Here is a 22533-nt window from a genome sequence, read left to right on the forward strand (position 1 = left end):
TTAAACAGTTTATACGATACGTCGCCCAGTGCACGATTATAACGGTTCCTTGTTAATATTAGTTTTGTATCAATAATTGTAAAAATGTTTAGTATGTATGATCCAGTATGTATTTTTATTGGATGTTGAAAAAAGGGGGAAGTCAAAAGACAAAGTGTACGTTCGGATGTTTCAGAATGAATGGTATTCGGAGTATAAGTGTTTATTTAAAAAAACTTTTCTATATGCCTGTATGCCTTTCCTGTATGTATATATGCCGTGTTTAATTGTGTTTCTATTTTTTATAAAATCTAAATGAAAATCCTTCTGGCGAATGTCAGTTTTTCGGTAATATTACAAATGCAACTAAAAATTTCCAGATTCATTTAAAGTCGTTTGACCTTGAAAATTAAAAAATTTTCGCCTGCGGCGTTTTGTTTTCTTTTTAACCAATCAATTAATATGCATCGCCTATTCTCAATGTCACGAACCGCCACTGGTAGAGATTTGGAAATAGAGAAACCAAAAGCCTCAAAAATTAATATTCAAAAACTAGTTAATACGTTTTCTATTATTAAGGCCCGGAAAGTGCAATTTTAATAATTGATCTGTGTTTAAAAAAATGTTTTGTTTAAGTTAATAATAATTTCTCACACCGTATCATCTTTTGGTTAGGTATCATGGAATTACCACAACTGATAGAATGTCAAATCATGGTCAAATATGTATTTTCTTGTTCTAAATATTAAACTAACGTAACCAAATGTTATGGTTATTTTGCGTGTCTTACTTTTGCTTTTGTCTTTAAAAGTACAATTATTTTGATTTTCACTGTGATAGGATGGAGTTTTATTTTTATTTGTGATAGAATGGAGTTTTACTTTTATTTATATGGTTTTTATTTATTTTTATTGTTTTTTATTTTTATCGAAATAAAGTTATTACAGTACGTTAGACGTTTATTTTTAATTTATTGGAATTTCTGGAAGAGAGAGCAGGCCTTTTATGTACTTTGCGCACGGGCCCAGAGAGCCGTTGCGCCAACCCCACTGGGTTGTACTTCACCGGTGTCTAAAGGCGGTTTTTCATTAAACGGACAAAACAAAAACAAAACACAAACTTGTGTCGCATAAAACAGAACTGTAAAGGCGGTTTTCTACTAAACGGACAAAACAAAAACAAAACACAAACTTGTGTCGAATAAAACAGAACTGTAACTTTTCGCAAACTTTTTGAAGACTGGCGTGTTTTGCGACTGTTGCAGTTTTGTTTTTCGGGTCCCGCTTCAAAAAGGCGGTTTTTCCACTAAGCGGACAAAACAAAAACAAAACACAACTTCTGTCGAATAAAACAAAACTGTAACTTTTCGCAAACTTTTTGAAGACTGGCGTGTTTTGCGACAGTTGGAGTTTTGTTTTTCGGGTCCCGCTCGAAAGCGGTCACATCAAAAGGTTTCGACGTGTTTTGAAACTCAAGTCTGTTTAGCCTACCAAGCTAAAATATTTTCAAGGTCATCGTATTTCCGGTTATACCGGAAGTTGATACTAACTTTCTTATTTGAAATGGAACCCCCTGTATATTATTGCAAAAAAAGTTTGGGGTTTCCATTTAAAAATTTCGAATTTTCCACATAATTCTGAACTTCATATTCGATAAAAAAAATTTGACCACCCTGTATAAAAACTGGAAAATTTTCATGGCAAATTCGATAAAGTAGGTCTTCCTCTACAAAATGTCCAATTTGCACAAAAAAATAAACCGGGAAAACTAAATTTTGCTGACAGTCTGCGTCAATTTTTGTTTAAAAATCGAAATATCTCGGAAACGGTCAATCCTAAGTATGGAGTGTGCCATATGTTTTCAACTTAAAAATGGATGATGTTTCCAAAAATGCAATAATATACAGAGGGTTCCATTTAAAATAAGAAAGTTAGTATCGTCTTCCTGTATAACCGGAAGTACGATGACCTTCAAAATATTTTAACTTGCTGGGCCCCACGGTCCGTATCACACCATCACAATTCCAAAAAAATCCTTCCAGCGGTTTCCCAGATATCCATCGATGGAGTTCGAGGTGGGACACTCTGTAGACACTTACTTTTTTTCAAGGACTTCAGTATAAACCTAAAACTAAGAATAAAAAAATCTTCTCTAAACATGTTGGTTGGTTATTGGAAAAATATGTTCTGACTTCCTCGCGACAACCAGTGGAAAAGGACCGAAAACAAAAACAAAACTCGAACAAAATGTAGCCCGCTTGATGGAAACAAGAGTTTTGGGTTTGTTTCAGTTTTGTTTTTGTTTTTCAGGTTCTAGAAACTCTTTGCACTACAGCAACAAATGTTCGTGGTGCGAGGGCACGTCGTTCAGGATATCTTGCACGGTACACTTGACAAGCTCTGTGGGCATTTTCGTTTGCTTCGCCATAAATTATGAGCATATCATAACATTCGCGATTGCTAAATAAATGCGCCGTTTTCAAAAGTAAACTTGGAAATACGGCAATTAAATATAGCTACTCAGCAATCACTACAACAATGTATTACAAACTGACTTTCGAATACACCGGCATCATAAGAAACCTACAAACTCATAAAAAAGTGTTACAGTACTCGCCGCGATACATGTATTTCAGCAGTTCCAAAACAGTTGTGTTTAAACATGTTTAATTAGCTTTTTTCTCTATGACCTTAAACATCCAATACAAGTTTGTGACATCAGTTAACTCTGTTTTTGCCCCATTTTCACCCCTTTAATTTTTTTGAACTTATCATTAACACGTTGTATATTTGAAAATTCTTCAAAACAATTCTTAGATATTTTTCAGACATATAGTGTTTCTTTGCTAAAATTTTATAGAATGTTTTTTGAAGGCAAACGCATTACTAGATCTTTCGTATAGGTAACCCAAGTTGATTTAGAATCAATCAATTTTAAATTGAACTATACAATCTAGTAGGTAGGTACAATTAAATTTACCGAACATGGGATTTCCTATTAAAACACATCTGCAAGTCAACTGTGCGTAAATTCCACTTTTTATACCTGTGCTAAATCTTGTAAAAGTCACATTTATCTTATTTTTACAGCTCATTTACATATTTCATATTTTGAAATTTCTAACCTCTCTAAATGTCACTTGATTAAAGTCTATAATCGCAGAGCAATGCATTGTTGCCATTACGCTAAACCGGCATCGAATCGAGGTCTTTCTCTACGGCACTTTTCCACCGGCACTTAGGCCTTATTAGGCCTCTTGTACACCCTCCTTCATTACTCGAGAACTTTTCTTCAAACCATCTTATTACTACACGGGTTGCTTGGTGGTAAATCTCGTACAATTTTTAATGTATGGTCTTGAGTTACAGAAATTTATTGCTCTATTCTCATTACCATTTTATCGGGGACCACACGCAGGCGGAAGGTGTTGAGCGACCTAGGTCTCTGGTAGGCTGCCACAACCACGTCCCCTAGCCTGCCTTAGGTCACCCATTCAAGTTCTAGCCTGCGTCCGTAATGCTTACCTCGGCCGATCGAAATCTATTGGACATGACATCCGGCTAGACGGTCCCCAACAATAACAGTGTGAGGTTATGTTATTTGTAAAAGCAGACGTTACGGTGCGGGAAATTTAAAATATATTGAATGATAAGTATTATTAATTAACGCCTACATTTACTTCAAGCTTGCAAATACACCCATAACTAGAAAAATATTAACTAAGAATGAGACCTCAAGATTTAAAAAAGTAAAAAGAAATTTACTGAAAAGGAATTGAATATAACAAAAATGTTGATCAAAAATCGCATTTTTTGTTGTTCTTTTCTTGAGACCACCAAAGGTTTAATAACAGTTCTTCCATTGTGATTTGACGTGTATATATACTTTGTATGTAGGTAGTCAATAGACAATATGAGTATGACTATTATTATTTAAATTGTACACAAGTATAACTCACTTGCCACTACAGTCAATATAGCGTTTTTTATATAAAGGCATAACCACAAAAGATATTTAAAATGAAATAATTACTAATAAGTAGTTAACGTTATCTCGCATTATTTCAGAGTTAAGTAAAAAGTAGTATCTTAAGGGGCAGTAGTCAAGGTTTTCAAGTATATATTCAGATAATATGTCATTAGAATTATCTTGCGCTATTTGCTGTTTATGAAATACTCAAATTGTAAAAAACGATTACAGGAATCTTTGGAGCCAGTTATCAAAATCATCTTAATATGACAAGGTTTCTATTGTGCTGCTGCTTCATAGCTTTAGCAAGGTAAGATATAAAAGTTGTTTTATTAATTCAGGAAGGATACAACAATTCAGTTCTGTTATAGCATGAACATGTGTTTACTGTCTATATCTATATAAAAATGGATTTTGTGAAAATCTAATAGTAGCCATTTCAACTTCGTCTATATGTTTACTGCTTTACTCTGTAAAACTAAAGAGTAAAATATAATTTTTTTTGTTTAAAGGGTAGGTACAAAGAATAATAGCAAGTATGCTATACTTAGACATGTCATAAATTAATTAGGATAGCATGTAAAATTTAGAAAGCAGGGCAAATGGTACCAGAAAATCCCGAGGCCAAAATATAATAATATAACTTAATAGTTGCAATGTTCAAGTTGAAATTAAAAAAATATTTGTATCCATATATGTACCTGTACCTAATGTATTTATCGACATTAAAAAAAATAACAATATGGTAGCGAAAACTACTCATATTTTATAGTAGAAAAAGCGCCTTTGTTTGAGATAGGTAACTTGCAATATGTTTCTAATTAAAAAAATATAGGCTAGTTTTTATTTGAAGAAAATTGTTTTTGTGGTTTTAAAAACATAAATTAAATTCAAGTCAATTTCATTGGAACAAAAAGTCTGAGCAAAAATTTTATAATTGTTAAGTATGTACCAATCAAACCATGTGACTGTGTCAGCGATAACAATAAACTCTGGCAGCTAATACCAAAATTAGTGTGATTTTAAGCACATAGAAAATATCACGTAGACAATTTTACTCATACACATCGCTCAAATACACAGAAAAATGCCCAAATTAGGGACTTGCCATACTTGATCAAAGTACCTTTCTTGGAGTATATACTTTTGTTGTCAGGACATCTCGTATTAAGGATGCAATTAGATTTTCTTTCATAATTCCTTTAATAAAATGTTATTGCAATGGCTTAGCAAAAGATTGTGTAAAATCACACCGCTACAATTATCATTTAATAATAAAGTTTTTATATCTATAGTTTATGTATGCACTGAGCTAGGCTATCGGTAGGAATTGTAATTATAAATCACATGATTTTCTAGTTATGCTAAAAATTGTTAAATGAAGTGGAATGATGCACATGAGAAATATTCTTTTTATCAGTTAATTGTATATCAATTATGTACTTCAGACGTAACAAGTTACTTCATAATTATACAAAATTTTATTACTATCTACATCGCGGTAGGTATTTATATTACACGAAAAAAAATTCAAATATTATTTGACGTACTTATTTATTCTCTTTCCACTTATATTATTATAATAAAATCGTAGATGTAAGAAGAGATAGATAAGACGTATACTACTGCGCATCCTGTCAATGTCTCACTCCTTTCATCCACTACCCCATTTTGTTATTGAACAGCTCAGTTGCGCAGTTAAGTTAAATACAATAATCATTCACCTTTCCCGTTAAATTATCAATTTACGTATGTTCATATAAATATAGGTTGAAGAACGTTTCGTTTTCTAAATACAAAATGTTAAAGTTTGAAAAAGTATATATTTAAATCGATGTGTAAGATAAGCTGATAAAACTTGAAGTAATGACTTAAGCAAAAATGTGGCGAAAATGTTGCGAGATGCCGTCACTAAGAATCCTAGAACTTCGACGTCACTTAATATTGGATAAGTGTATTGGCGTTTCCAAGAAAAGAATTTCAATATTCCGAGTATATCCATTCCAATATTCAATAATTAAATAAATATATATAAGAATACCTAATACCTACTAAATACAATCATAAGCTAAAAAAAATTATTAGCATAGCAATTTTAAAGGGTCTAACCGGATAAGCATGTTGATATGGCCCCCATGACTAATGTGTAAAATAATAGTAGTTTTGATATTAGCTTACAATGAAAACATCATACATACTATTTTAGCGCCAGTCAAACTACTTTTGAGATAACGTGCAGAGATTATTATATTTCAAATTAGTTTTTCTAAAAAATTACAACAGATAAAAATATGCGAATCTTTGAGGAATATTTTAGAGAATATTATAGTTTTTTGGTCTAAAAAAAATGAAAAATAATTGTTAATTTTTTTTTCTAAGTTCTAACATACTTACACCAACCAAAAAGATTCTAGATACTCTTTAGATTACGTACTTTTACTACAACAAAGCTCATTAAAATTCCGAAGGCGCTTTATAAGTAATAAAATGAAAACCTTATTTTTTCTACTACAAACTTAAACAATTAATAGAAACATAATGTGCATTATCATTACCTCTTTACCTACTGCATATGTGATACTCAAGTTAATGTTAAAATATAGGTACATCTCAGCATGTGTTATAATATACAGGGTGTTTCATTTCCGGTGTGCCGAAAACGCCCCCCCCCCTGTGGCGCTACGCCTCTTCAAGGGGGACAATTAAAAGCAATTTTATTACAATATCTCGAAAATGCTTGGAAATAAATTGATAAAATTTTATTCAGAGGTACCATTTATTACGAGGAATTACTTTATCTAAACCAAATTGACACATTGTGTTCAGGAGCGTCCCTACGGGAGGCAAGCAAAAGTTCAAAATCTGTAATTTTTTTATTTGTTAAATTCATAATTCTCTTTTCGAAAATCGAAATCCCTAACGATTTCTACATAAAAAAGATATACTTTTTTCTTTACGATATCTGCAACGGTTTTCCAGAAAAACCTATTTAAATTCTTATGCTTCCACTGAAAATTAATCTGTTCATATCAATAGACATCGAAATACTACATTGTTTTCTAGAGTGCCATGAAAGACAAAATGCATGTCTTACGTTTCGATTTGACAGTAGCTGTTATTATTGTTATAAATATGCAAAAATGGTGTACTTTGGTGCTTCGAAATATACAGATATTGTGTATATTTATGGTTTCTGTGATGGAAGTAGTAGAGCGGCTAACCGCGAATATCGAAGACGGTTTCCTAATAGTTGTCAACCTTGTAAATCTGTTGAACAGGTACCACCAATAGTAACACTAATGAACGTGAACAACGTTACAATGTTAACGATGAGGAAAATGTAGTTGATGCTGTATTAGATAATCATAGTTTAAGTGTTCGCCGTATAGCTACTGAACAAAATGTATCAAATTCTTTCGTTTGGCGCACACTTAATCGAGAAATGATACACCCGTTTCATTACCAGTACACTCAGGCACTACATGAGGGAGATCATGAAACAAGATTAGAATTTTGTAACTTGACTTTAATTCAAAACGCAGCAGACAATACATTTTCTTTTTCTATTTTGTGGACGCATGAGGCAACTTTTACACGGAATGGTATAAATACAACACATAATTTGCGCACCTGGTCTCGCGAAAATTCTCGCAATACCGATACGTTCGCAGGACGATGGGTAGTAAATTTTCACAATATTTGGTCTCAAGAAAATCCTCATGAAATTCTTTTCAACACGAATTTTCTGTGAAAGTGTAGCTCGGAATAATTCGCTATAAAGTTTGTGGATCTTTCTTCTTGCCACCCAATCTAAATTCCCAGTCATTTCTAAACTTTCTAGGAAACCATCTATTTGAATTATTAGAGAATGTTCCATTAACTATACCACAAAATAGCTGGATACAAATGGATGATGCTCCTGCGCATTTTAGGAGAATAATACAAGAATGGCTATAATGAAAATTATATGGAGCGATGGATAGGTAGAAGAGCAAATACAAATGTCAACCATAATGGTGCAGAGAGTCCAGCCATATCGCCAGATCTAAATCCCCTGGACTTCTATGTTTAGGGTTACCTATCTGAAAAGTAAGGTTTACTCTACTCCAATAGATACAAGAGTATCTGTACAGAATAGAAGACGGGTGTAATGAATGAAAAGAAAACCACCACATGATATTAGCTTCAATTGGTTCCATTAATAGAAGATGTCAAAATGTATCGATGTGGTTGGTTCGAATTTTGAACAATTTTTGTAAATACGTAACGTTAATTTTGTTTTTTGTATACTTGTTGTTGTTTGGTCAATGTACATATTTTTATTATTATTTTGATTTAAATTGTTCTTATTTGTAATGATAGTGGATTAGGCCTCCAGGGGAAACTAAAACACACTAGAAACAGTACCTCACAGGTGATGTGGAAAGAATTTTGTTGATCTACTTACAAATTGCACTTACTTTTAAGCATAAACATAAATATTCTTGTAATATTATGGTTTGAAGTGTCTGCCACAAGCGGATTGTATTGGTATGAATAACTTGAGAACGGGAATCTTAATGAAAAAATTCAAGTTACCTTTTTTATGTATTTAGAATATAAATCCGTACAATAATTTGTAAAAATATAGTGGCGTAGGTGTTTTTATAAAAAGAGGATGACCCCTGTCCAGTTGTACACCACTTGCTGAACCTTCAGAGCTCATATTTTAAGGAATGTAAGGCCTACTGTCATAGATTATCTGTACCAAATTTTATTGAGATCGGTTAATAGATTCCGGAGATATAAACAAAAAATCTATTTTTTTTACAACTTCAACACCCTGTATTTCTAAAACGATGCCGTTCTAGACCTATGTTTATAAGGCAAACTATTTTAAGGAGATCTATTAGCCCTCTAAATTTCCTGCATAAAGTTCGGACCACCCCGTATAATCTTGCTTCTTCTTCGGAGATAATTTTTTTGCCAGGAACTTTGTAAACAAACTTCTTACAATTTTTACATTCTACAAACATAATTAATTTTTAATCAACTCAAAAAAAAAATTTATAGTTAATAATATTTCATTAAACACATAGCCGCAGGAAATTTTATTAGCACTACAGCATAAAAACGTACTTTATTTGAATACGTAAAAACAGGTTAAAACGTGTTTATTGTTTGCACGATATAAAAAACAATAGTAGACAAGTGAAGACCTTTACACACCACTCATAATAGCTATAAATTAGTTGACGTATATGCTGAGATGTATATTTTGACATTATCTTTAGGTATCACATATGCAGTAAAAACAGGTTAAAACGTGTTTATTGTTTGCACGATATAGAAAACAATAGCAGACAAGTGAAGACCTACACACACCACTCATATTAGCTATAAATATATATTAGTTAACGTATAACACATGCTGAGATGTATATTTTGACATTATATTTAGGTATCACATATGCAGTAGGTAAAGGGGTAATTTATATGTTAGAAATGTTGTACGTTTTTGCAATCATTACTGTTCATTTGCTTACGTAGCGTTTAATCCAGAAAAGTATCAGAACTTCTTAAGCAAGTTTTTTAATAACAATGTATAAAATTGAATCTCACAATACAAATATAATACATCAGATTCAAAGAAACAATATAAATGCCTATTTTGCACGCGGTAACGTGGCTTCCTAGATTCCAGGAATCGCGGATACATGACAGAAGTTGGAATCAAGATTATACATTAATAAACTAGACTCTAGACTCTACCCTAGACTCTAAATAGATCGCACGGTGTGGAAACCCAAGGAGAACTGCCTTGGTCAATGATTTCAACAATTTTACTTCGATCTTGCCCATTTTGGGTTCGGAAGTTTTGTTCTTCTCTTATTTACCAATTCAGACCTTTAAGGGCAAAGTGGGTCTCTCTTTTTTTATACCTTAAGTACCTATTATCTTGTCAGTTCGACCCCCTCCTGAATCTAAGAATTTAAGGATTATGAATTATTATGAATTTAAGAAAAATTGTTCTTATTTGAAATTAGCAAAAAGCATTACTGATGCCCTTTTACTTCTAACACCTTTGAATTGAATGTAGTCTATTCAAATATCCTAACCTATTTTCACAAAAATTGTATTTCATAATTTTTGTTATTTCCATATAAAAATAGAAATAACTTATTATATATTATAATTAGATTTTAATAGTTTGTTAATTTTTATAGCTTTGCCCAAGCTGAAAACAACAAAACGTTCCCAGATGGGTTCATGTTTGGAGTAGCCACAGCCGCCTATCAAGTGGAAGGGGCTTGGAACGAAGATGGAAAAGGAGAAAATATATGGGATCGCATGGTACACACTGACCCTTCGAGCATAACCAACAATGATACCGCTGACGTTGCCTGCGATTCCTATCACAAATACAAGGAAGACGTTGAACTTATCGCAGGACTTAACCTGACCCATTATCGGTTTTCTGTTTCTTGGTCTAGGTATAGTATTAGAAAACAAAATATGGAAATTACATACACTAAAGTAATAGACAGCTGTTAACGAGAAACTAGGAGCAACATTAAATACATGATGCTTTCTAAATATTTGTCCATAATTCCAAAAATTTGTTCTTTAGGTAATTTTAGACCGAAACGGCTTGAAGAACCAAAGGTCAAAAGCCTCTAGTTTCTAGAAACAGATTGTTACAGTATAATTATTTATAAGTTTTTCTCTGAAAATGTTTTATTTGAATTATGAAAATCAATAGCGAAAAAACTAGATCAAAAGCCCGTTTTCAAATATACTAGAAATTTTGTTTAGTCTAAAATCTCCGTTGATTCGTAACGTCATAGGGTACTTGTGGAATGAAATGTGCAGAAGTTTTAGCCACCAATTTTCCATACGTATTTACCGAAGTGCCCTTCCTTCTAACATTCCAGCATTTGCATATTTAGACAGGAGCATGTTCAAACTGCAAATTTTGATAAGACTGATGTGCAGCAGCCTTCCAATACATTCGTGTACACCCAAAATATAATTTCTTGCTTCAAATGTACATTTGATTTTAAGGTATCGCACGTTTATATTTACGCAAAAAAATATCTTCTTTCAAGAAAACTACTTATTTATTTAAATGCTTTAAATAACTATTCTACCCAGAAATATAATACCTTACTTTAAAAAATAGGCAGCATTTAAAATAAATTTTTGATACTTACAGTTAAAAGAATTCTATTCGATCTTAATTTTATGCTCTACATAGATTTTATAAAAACATGTTTTGTATTGTAGATTAATGTATTGTTTGTTTAATACAAAATTGAATAGTTTTGGTCAAATTATTGATTGTATATAATTATTTTAAGAATATATTTGGATGTAAATATTTCTCAATAATAAAAAATATATTGTTTTTTAAAAACTCACAACACCTACAAACAAGAGCTAGGATCGTTGGTAAGTTTAACCAACCAGACAGGTCGGTTTGGGCTTGGGTTTGGAACTTATTAGTGATCCTCATCATTATGGCTTTAGAATGATCCAGCCGCTTTCATGTCGTTAGTCACAAGGAGATGTGTATACATAGATCGTAAGTGGCTCCATCTATCGTGCTACTTCCCACCTACGCCATTCTGTGACCTGCTACAATTTTCTTTCAAGAAAACATAAGTTTGTTTATAATATGCTACATTTGTCTTGAATAGAATTATTCATTACATTACATTCATTCATTACATTAATACTAAATTTTAAATATACATATGTATTTTAAGGAACTGGTAGTTTTGAAACAAATATGTGTGCAGTTTATGATGAACTGTAAGAGATATTGTAGATAAAGTCCGAGATAATAAATTTCAAAACTACAAAAGATTTGAATTAAATTATATATCCTTACAAATAATATAAATTCTAAGAAAAATTATAGATTACAGCAAATATTTCACATGGTTTGACGAAAGTATATACATTTGAATAGAATAAAATAACATTTACGGCAAATAATTCCATTTAAAACTATCTGCTCATTTGATCCAAATAGTGCAGATTTGGCTCCTGGACCTGACGGTTTTCCGGCTTCTGTATTGAAATACGCGCTATAGCTAAGATTTTATATTTTATATTTCAATTTTTTCTAGCTACTTCATCTCTCCCGTCTGACTAGATGGTACCTATCACAAATGCTATATTAAAAAAGGCGATAAACAGATCTCGGCAGTTGTTGGTAAACCAGTTGGATGCCCATTTGCCTCAAATTTGTTGAAAGAATTATGAATTTCTCCTAAACTCATAACATAATCACAACACGGTTTTATTCCAGACAGATCTACTACCACCAATCTGTAGCCAAGTTTAAACCAGTGATCTCTTGCTTTTAATTGTAGGAATCCTGTCGATACTATTTACTTACAATTAAATCTCTTAAAGCCTCCGATAGAGTCCCCCACATATTTTCAAGGACAAAACGATGGCAAATGATAAATGCACTTATTTTCCGAGATATATGCAAAGTATTTAAGAATAGGTGCTAATAAGAAAAGAAAAAATACGTATGTCTAGAACTGGCAATAGAACGAATTGGAAACAAATCATACCGCTTATTATTTTAACTACAGATATCACACCACACTAATTCAGGGATATTTATTACATCCCTCTAAAATTTATTTCGATCAGAATATTTATACCATTTCACAAAAAGCAGTTACTTTTTATACGTGTAGTATAACACCATCCTTTTTAAATAAAAAATTAACTTCTGGTATTAGTTTTAGCTCGTCCATCAGGAGGATACACCAGAGAAAGCTGCAAAAAAAGAATAATAAAAATGATAATAATATTAATAATAAAAATAATAATAAATTGAAACAACACATAGCAAGGATATTGCTCAACTATTGTTAATTATTTCCCATTGAATGCCATTCCCATACGAGCATAAAGGGCACACAAACTTTCCATTCAACAATTTAAAAATATTTAAAGACAATAACATTTTCTGAAAATTTCAGTACCATGTATCTAAAAAACACTAGGGCAATATTTGCATACGAGAATATATGCGTTGAAGTTTAATATAAGATTTGTACCACGATAATATTTGCAGAGTTTTGCCAACTGGTTTTGCCAACGAGATCAATGCAAAAGGATTACTCTACTATCAAAACTTGGTGAAGGAACTTAAAGCTAGGAATATTGAACCCGTAGTGACCCTCTACCATTGGGATCTTCCTCAACCGCTACAAGAAATTGGTGGTTGGACCAACCCAAACATGGTAACATATTTTAAGGAATATGCTCGAGTCATGATTGAAAATTTGGTCGGAGTTCAGTATTGGGCTACTTTCAACGAGCCAAAACAAGTTTGTAGAGCCGGTTATGGCGTGGGATCCTTGGCCCCAAGAATATCCAGTAACGGTATCGCCGATTACATATGTCCGTACATCATAGTGAAGTCGCATGCTGAAGTGTATCATATGTACAAAAATGATTTTCCAGATCTAAAAGGTAAGTAAAACGCAGTAATCGCTCTCCAACATAATGTTCATTGCATTCACAAGGTATGCTCTAAATGCAGTTTTTTAAATTTTGGAAAGCATTATTGTGGGGTGTTCTTTGACAATGAAATCTGTAAAGTATTAGTGGTCTAAAATTAATATTAAAATTCTAATATTAAATTTGTTCTGTAAATTCTGTGAAATTCGGTCCTCCTTAGATACAAATTCTAAAAGGTGAAGTAAGTAAATAATAGATTAAACATTATCGACCTAACCTAACTACAAAAACAGGCAAAAGCAACAAATTGGAACTGTCAGAGAACGAAAAATCGTTAGTAGTTCAGAAGACGAAAACAGATAGTTTTCGAAATGTTAACAACATTTTGAAGTGCGCGATATACAAGGTAAAAACAAATAAGTGCCAAAAAACATTTTGTAATGGCAACTTAATTGTTATTAATTAGTTCAATAATTTTATTAAATATGTGAAAAAACAAGCTATTATAAATTATTAAACTAATTATAATGAATGTTGAATGTTATAAATTACAGTTCGATAAAATTTCTACCCTATGCCAATGATATAGTCACCAGTAGTAGTCACTCATTGCGTTTTAGTTATACAAGCAAGTGCCAAACTTTGCGAGTGCCTTCTTTATAACGAATCTGACAAACTCTTTGAAAATTTTCGGCGTCGCCGCGTTTTTGAACAAGCCATTCCGGGAATTGTCGTTTTGACGCTATGCTACAATCCGATACATGCAATTCTCTTTTTTTATCAGAATGGTCAGTTTCTATGACAAAACAATTAAAAAAATATTTGTCCGAGAAAAATCATGCCGCGTTCCCATTTGTCCACCATCTCTAAATTATCAAAATAGCGTCATTATGTTATGTTATTATACATGTAAGCTCCATTTTACTTAAATTGCCTAAGTAATTTGTGAAACAAACTGTGGTCAACTTGTCCGATAAAAATCATGTACCGTACGAGTAGTCCGACACCCCAAAAATGTCAAAATAATAAGATTATATTTCCTCATACATGCATGTCGGACAAAAGTAATACATGATGGAATAATGTATCTTAGAACGAAAAGTAGTTGAGTCCGACAAAAGTACCGGGTTAAGACGCCAGTCCGACAAGAAAACAAAAAAAAAATATTGTTAAGGAATTACATCTTCTTTTTACACTTTTCTATTTTTTTGCTCAAAAGTCGTTAATTTTACGAAGAATTACAACCTTTTTTTGTTTAAAATGAATCAGGCTATCTGAAGAAAAAAGTTACGTATGAAACAAGTCTTAAGGATGGCTTTTTCTACCCCTGTTAACTGAGCGCCTTCTCGATAGCAGAAAACGTCTTATTAATTTCATTTCTCAAACATTCTTGGTATTTAAAAAAAATAATAAAAACTACTTTCTTGGCACCCTCTGTATCTTCAAATGTATTTTTTTAATATGAAAGACCCACCTTATTTTTCGACAGCGAATCAATTTTTTCGCATTTATTTATTTACACCCTGTATAGTGATGTGAATTTTGTTTTGTTTGCTTTTGTTAGACAAAACTATTTTCATAAAAATAACCCCTTCCTTTTGACGCAAGGGCTTATTTATTTTTTTAAATTTGTTCACAGGTAGCAAAATACCTAATAGATAAAGAAAAATGAAAACTATGGCACAAATAAACAACTTCAAATAATATCTTAACATAAGTCTAAAGATTTCTGTTTCCATTTTAGGCAAAATGTCAATCGTCTTTGATGGTCAATGGGCTGAACCAGCTAGCAATAGTACAGCCGATACAGAAGCTGCAGAAAGAAAAATGCATTTTGAGGTAGATATTCGAGCATAGATTAATAAAATATTAAATGATTTAAATAATGAAAAAGCATTCTATATCATACTATATGTATAACTGGTTTTCAAACTTAGAAGTTTTGAAAAACAAAAGAATATTAGTCAGTTACATCAAGTAGTTGTGGATTTATTCCCTCATTTTTATTGACTTTCAAGTTATGGTTACCTACTGATATTATTACTACTTCTAATTTAATATTTTATATAGAATATTTTTAAACATTAACTTCATGTTTTAAATTAGTATGACAACTAATTCTAATAAAAATTTGTTCACGATTACTCACATTTCAATTGTTTTGAAGTTTGGTCTTTACGCCAATCCAATCTTCCTCGGAGACTGGCCGCAAGTGGTGAAAGATCGTGTCAGTTTCAGAAGCGAAAAAGAAAACTTTACCAGATCCCGTCTCCCCGAATTCACTGAAGACGAAATAAGTACTATAAACGGTACTTTCGATTATCTGGGCTTCAACCACTATTACACTCGCCTTGCATCTGACGTAGAAGAAGAGGATTTTGATGATATCGGTTATGACAGGGATGTTAGAGTACTTTCGACAGAGGATCCTTCTTGGGAAAAGAGTCCAAACGGCAATCCAGTATGTAGTTTTGCTTAATTACCTCTTGTGTAGATTACTCCATATATTCATTCAAATATTCAATGTCCATATTATCGTGTTTACAGACTTGAAAATAATATTTTAAAGATAATAAACCGTACGATGCAAAATAATAAATGAAGAACAGGTCAAATCGGTACCTTAATTAACAAATAATGAAACATATTGAGAACTACTGGAATATTTGACGTTGACACTTAAGATTACATTTCTTACACTTACACTTAATTTGAGGTCTTCTACGAAATCGGTATGACCAATAGCATATCCAATTCAGTTCATGATTACTTATAACTATGCGCCATTGTAATAAAACACTTATAATTTATTTATTTATTTATTTAACTTACTCTACAGGGGGAATAAGTTCCAATTACAAAGATACACACATTAAAAAAAAATAACAGTAATGATAAAACAACAGAACAACACAAAAAACTATTTAATATACTGTCAAAAATGAAACAAACGAAAAACGAAATTAAATAATGCCAATAATCAATTTAAAAAAATATGATGCTGGGACAAAGTGAGATATTACAAGTAAATGGCGTCTTTACCTAGATCATAATTTCTAAGCTGTAAATAAAAAGTGTTAAAATGATATCTTGACTTTAGAGATATACATACTATAGTAAAATTCGATGTCAAATTTGAGGCATATCAAATGTTAAACAAAAATATAAATGACTGCAAATTACGGCAAAGCTAGTGAATTAAATTTAAATCGCAATACAAGTATATTTTGAGAATGACCCATTGAAAAATATACTTACATGATCTTCTTCTGCTAGGTACTGCAATAACCTATTTTCCACTCTTTCTATTGCATCGATATATTTTATACAATTTGGAGACCATATAACTGAACAATATCCTAACTTCTATTTCATATATTCAGGTCTTTTTAGAATCAGTTTAGTGATATTATACCGAAACCTCAAAATTTATTTTTTCCGAGAGTAAGACATAACTGAATATTTATTTATATTAAGGAGGAATTTATCTTCCAGATATAGTACATTTTTACACCGTATAACAGGTAAGTTGAATAAATGAGAGTAAAGTTCAATACTGAACCTTGAGGTAAAACAGATAAAACCTCAAATCCCTTGTAGGATACATATTGTAATCGGACAGAAATATGAATTAAAAAGTTTTAGCTGATTGCTGCCCCACAGTTACTTAATTTACGAAATAAATTACTATGAGGAAGTTTATCGATAGACCTTGAAAAAATCAGTAAAGATTACATCCACTTGACCATGATTGTCTATGACCTCCGATATACATTATGTTGAACATACCAAATTGATAGATATTGAACGGCCCTTTATAAAACCATGCTGATTGGAACTAATTCTATTTTTTTAATTAATTATTTAGAATGTCACGTTTGGCAAATTCAAAAACTTTTATAAAATTGCAAATGATGGTAATAGAGCGGTACTGACTAATTTCATTTACTTACTTTCTTAATATTTGTAGATAGAATTATGTTAAAAATTATTGCCAATGGTTCTGCTAATATGGAAGCACAATAGCAAATTACACATTAAGAAATATTATCAGGACCCATTTGCGAAAGAAGTGACGCTAATTTGGCAAATTGCAAATAAGTGAATCTATTAAAACCTATATCTACGGTATTAAAATTAACGTTTAGTAATTAAACAATTAGTTGCAAGAAAATGAAATTAATTAACAAATACCTGAACCAACTATTTCACGGTCGATCGAATCAGTCTTTAGCGCACATGGTGGTCATTGGACTAATCGTCTTTTCCATAAATTTCATCAACATCCATGGGTTTTTGCAAAAATAATGCGCAATTTTCCGCGTTCGACCTTTATTTTACATTTAACAAATTGGTGAAATAGGACTTTAAGTACTTTAAACCTGCTTGATAACGCATAAAAAAGCGTGAAATTTCAGTTTTAATTTCCAATCCAATCTTGATATATTTCTTGAGAATTTCTAGGTGAGAAACAGAACTCAGGCGAGAAGTAAGTAATTGTAAACGTACGTGACATACCATTTTTAGAATCTGGAATTGTAACTACAATAATGTAATCGTCGATATTTTTTAAATTGACGTTGTCCAAACTAAGTTTGCATACCTCATCAGAACGGCATGCTCATGCAATGCCTAAGACCATCACTACCTTCATTAGCAAATATGTGTATCGGTTGCCTGAACGAGAAAATCGTTGACTTGTTCTCTTGTAAAAACGTTTGACTTTTTAGGTGTATAACCGTCATTCTTAAGTTTCAAAAATGCTCTCAGCTTGATATATCCACCTTCTCCTCTATGAAAATAGTTGACTTAATCATTAAGTATTCACTCCACAAACTCGCCGGTAACTTTAAAGTTCTTGACTTCTCCATGAAATATGCTAGCAGTGACATTTCAGAAACACACCAGTATCTTTGTTCTGACATCATTCTTTGGAATTTCTATATGCTCGTCAACTTCTCGGGCAATAAAAATTCGCGGGCAGCATTTACTGCACTATTTGAAAATAATTCAAAACCAGCAAAAAACTTTTATGTAGCTTTGTTTATAAACACCTTAGAAACGACAAAATCCAAACAACCAAGGCGACTGCAAGATTTCGAATAATGTCAAAATGAATTGATTAAGAAATGTCAAAAAATAAAACCTAATCTTTATTTCATGAACCATAAAGAACGGTAGGAGCAGATAAAATGTTATACACCACGCAGCAGTTAAGTATAATTTACCAGCCTCGGGCTCTATTGCCAGCCCTCGCTCCACTCGGACGCAAAATCGTCCTCGACTGGTAAATAATACTTACCTTCTTTATGGTGTAAATAACTAATTTTCAGATAGGTCGTCTAGAATTTCATGGGCAGTAAAAAAGTGAAAAACACGTAAATTTCCTACTTATTTACAATTTGCCAACTTAGCGTCCCTTAGCCTTCACCTTCTTAAACTGCAATAACATTTCTAATAATAATTTTTTACGTTCAAACTCTAATTCGACAGGACTAAGACTGTCATTTTAGATAGAAAATAATTATTTTTGCTTTGGTTAATGAAATGCTACCAAAATTTTTAAGATCATTTTCAATATGTTTTTCTGGAGAAATTTAGTATAAATGTGAATTTTACCCTAATTTATTTATAATATTAACTTGAGTTTTACCCACACTAAACTAATTTAATTAAAAAAAAATTTAAACTCTTTTTGAAGATATCCAAAAATTCTCATTATTGTCACTTTTGAATGTTGTACTCTTTGAGATGAAATAATAAAGTTCCTATGAATTTGTTTCGTATAGGATATTGAAAACGAAAAAGAAACGGATAGTAAATTAAATTAATAATATGTATATTTCTTGCATGCCAATGCAATCTTTTTAAAAATGAATTACGGATCCTCTAAAATATTCCATTTTTAACTTGCAGCCTACTTTCATTCGTTTTTGTAAAACCTGCGAGTTCTTAGCTGGTTCAGCATACACTAAAATTATTAGGAACAAATAAAGAAGTCCAGTATATTCATATCTGGCGATCTAGGTGGCCATCAAAGCTGTCAATTATGCCCAGCCCACCTTGTTCATAAGTTTAATTTAGGTAGCCAGAAAACACTACACACATTTTTGAGTCCTATACCGCATTACAAAATAAATGTACCTATATTTGCAGATTGTTCCATGGGGAATTAGGAAAACTCTGAAATGGATAAAAGATACATATGGTAATCCCGAAATATTTATTACCGAAAATGGTGTAATAGATGATGGGTCGACATTAGAAGATGATATAAGAATTGATTTTTATAAGGTAAGCTAGTGCTCAAATTAATTTCTTTTGACATAAATGGGACACAGTAATTTGAAGATGTGTTACTGACCAATAGTTAACCATATTTAATGCTAGTAAAAAACAGTTGCTAGAGCCCCAAAATGAAGCCAAATAAGACATTAAAATATACTTTGTAAAGCAAATTGTCGATGGCTTTGCAGATAAAGAAATTTTCCTTTGCATGTAATTTGGAAAGGTTTTTCCACAAAAGCTTGTTAATTTTTAACAAATTACGCCCTATAATAAACTTTGAAAATTCACAAGATCATGTTCAATATTCTCAAAACCTGTATTAATACGGGCACAAAAAGTTATCTGTTCCATTTGCACCCTCAAACATCGAATCTGCCAAGGGAAATGCTCCATCACCCTTTTTTAAAAGATATAGCCACCACTAAACTTAAAAAAAGCAGTAAAAACTATGCATTAGATAGATTTCTCCTAGGGCATAGTTAATGTATCATATAGGAATGGTTCATTGCATATATTGAATATTCATAGATTTTGAATGTGTTTTATAATTACTTTTGATAACTCCAGCTGAATGGAACTGGGCACGTAACGTATTTTTAAGGTAAATTTTGTACGGGGCTTGCGACTTACCTCAGATTTTCCTGGGTCTTCACTGTAGCAGAGGGCCCTCAGTCTCCAGTCCGGCAATGGAACCAGGGCAAAACAAAATTGCGGCACACTTAAGTTTTAATTAAGGCAAAAGGATATTGTATTAAATAGCAGCACTCGTGAAACTAGCGTTTAAGCGTTAACAATGGACGACTCGAACTTTACTCCATCTCTATGTAGCTGTGTTAGTCGCAAGTCAGTATCGCGCAATTTTAAACACAAAATAATAAAAAACCGAACAAAACAGCGGGTTATTTTGAATGCAAACTAAACTAAGGCTAAAATTAATTATATTAAAATTGCTATTTTTGACGAATACTGAACAGATTTAATCAACTTCATATGAGCTCCAGAAAACCACCCATAAAATACAAAAATCAGATCAAATTCTACATTATCATATTTAATAGTTCTTTAGTATACTATATTCCTAACCCACAGACACTGTATCTGCAATCATGATATACTTGAGTCTCTTTTTCTTTTTGTATCGCTCTCTTTTTTTATCTTCAATATCTTTGTATCTTCTACATTCGCAACAGCCTTCAGAGATTATAGGTATACCATGATTATAGATATTCTCCACAACCAAAGAAAAACCCATTAAATATAACGATCAGAGTTTTTAGATTGACTTAAGATCACGGTTAAAAAACTACAATCGTTACAAGTAATAAAAAATAATTGCTTGTTATACCGTTGAAAATTGTTTTATTTTCAGGGTTATCTAAGTTCGGTGTTAGATGCGATATATGAAGATGAGGTGAAGGTAACTGGATTTACTGCATGGAGTTTAATGGACAATTTTGAATGGACGGGAGGATATGGGTAAGCATAATCTATATAAACCATAAATAAGGAAATATATCTAAAAGTCCTGTGAAAGAATTAAATGTTTATAAATTATTATTTCTGTTGTGGAAGAACATGTAATTATGCTGAAAAAATATTCATTGTCCTTACAAATCATACTCAATCCAAAAATTATCTAAATAAGACCTTGTTAGATGAACTACTTTGAGTAGTACTGAATAAATCTTAAAAATTAAACATTTTTGTTTTGCTGATTATGTTATTATCTGTTGTTATATTTCAGATACCATTTTGGCCTTTACCAAGTAAATTTCACCGACCCTGAAAGGCCCAGAACACCCAAGAAATCGGCTGATTTCTATGGTACTTTGGCAAGAACTTTAAAAATACCTACCAGTTGGGCTAACAAAATATCAGCGTGTTGGATATACCTCCTGGGAACTTTAGTGGTATTCCAGTTCTTATAACTTACTTTATAATTGAGCAAGGAACAAAAACACACCACCTTAACTTGAACAAATATTGCATATTATATTATATATCTAATATTTATTATTTTCAGTATAAGTTGCGTAAAATAATACCTTTGTGAACATTTGTAATTAATTATAGATATAGTGTAACTCATAAAGAACCAGCGCACACTTCTAAATTCTTTTAAGGATGCACAATTCGAATGAGTTTCTTTATAGCAGCTTTTTAGATGTAGTTGTTGAACTAATTACGATGAACCAGTTGGTAGTCCATAGCTTACTGCGAATTTGTTTAGAAGCGGTTATTGCGCAAAACGGCTTCAGATATGTTTTCTTATAAACATGGCTACCTAGCTTAAATTCATTTAAAACCCCAATATCTCAAATTTCATAAATTTATAATTTACTTAGGTATTATTCAGAACAATTGTTTATGCACTTTTAATTTTTTGAATTTAAAAATTTAAAAGACTGGAGTTTTCTAAAAACGAACAATTTGCTGAACTGGCAAATAACAGAATCTGCTGATCAATTTAAAACTGCGATTTCTTTCTCTTTCATCTCCAAGTCTTCCTAAGCTTCCTGGATTTTTAAATTGAAACGGAAATTTCATAAATTTAAAATTTAAGGTCTACATAAAAAAATATTTAGTATTATAAATGAACGAAGTTTAAAATGGTTTAAAGTGATGCTTGATCTTTAAATTTTTCAAAAATCATTGTGTAAGGTTCAACAAGAACATTTAGAATCCCATGAATGTATATCGAAAAAAATTCAGTCAAATTGCGGATCCCAAATAATTTTAAAGGAGTATTCTGGTTCTTAATGGACCACACTGTATGGTATAATGAATACATAGTGATATAAAATAATATTCATTTAATTATTTTCA

General features: G+C 31.7%; 1 protein-coding gene across 1 annotated transcript; it reads left to right on the forward strand.

Moving 5' to 3' along the window:
- Positions 1-4182: 4182 nt before the first annotated feature.
- On the forward strand, positions 4183-22515 carry LOC108906616 (myrosinase 1). The gene is made up of 8 exons (XM_018709922.1): positions 4183-4258; positions 10155-10421; positions 13031-13431; positions 15164-15258; positions 15587-15880; positions 19576-19713; positions 21077-21183; positions 21452-22515. The coding sequence occupies exons 1-8, from the start codon at positions 4215-4217 to the stop codon at positions 21633-21635; spliced, it is 1530 nt and encodes a 509-aa protein (XP_018565438.1). The 5' UTR covers positions 4183-4214; the 3' UTR covers positions 21636-22515.
- The last annotated feature ends 18 nt before the right edge of the window (positions 22516-22533 follow it).

The sequence above is a fragment of the Anoplophora glabripennis genome, unplaced genomic scaffold (assembly GCF_000390285.2).
Source record: "Anoplophora glabripennis isolate ALB-LARVAE unplaced genomic scaffold, Agla_2.0 scaffold278, whole genome shotgun sequence".
Classification (NCBI taxonomy): domain Eukaryota; kingdom Metazoa; phylum Arthropoda; class Insecta; order Coleoptera; family Cerambycidae; genus Anoplophora; species Anoplophora glabripennis.

Bases quoted from the DNA above. Each gene is read 5' to 3' on its own strand.
- LOC108906616 (XM_018709922.1), top strand. From the start codon at position 4,215: ATGACAAGGTTTCTATTGTGCTGCTGCTTCATAGCTTTAGCAAG. The intron at 15,259-15,586 runs GTAGATATTCGA...ATTGTTTTGAAG, and splicing joins AAAGAAAAATGCATTTTGAG to TTTGGTCTTTACGCCAATCC. The intron at 15,881-19,575 runs GTATGTAGTTTT...CTATATTTGCAG, and splicing joins AGAGTCCAAACGGCAATCCA to ATTGTTCCATGGGGAATTAG.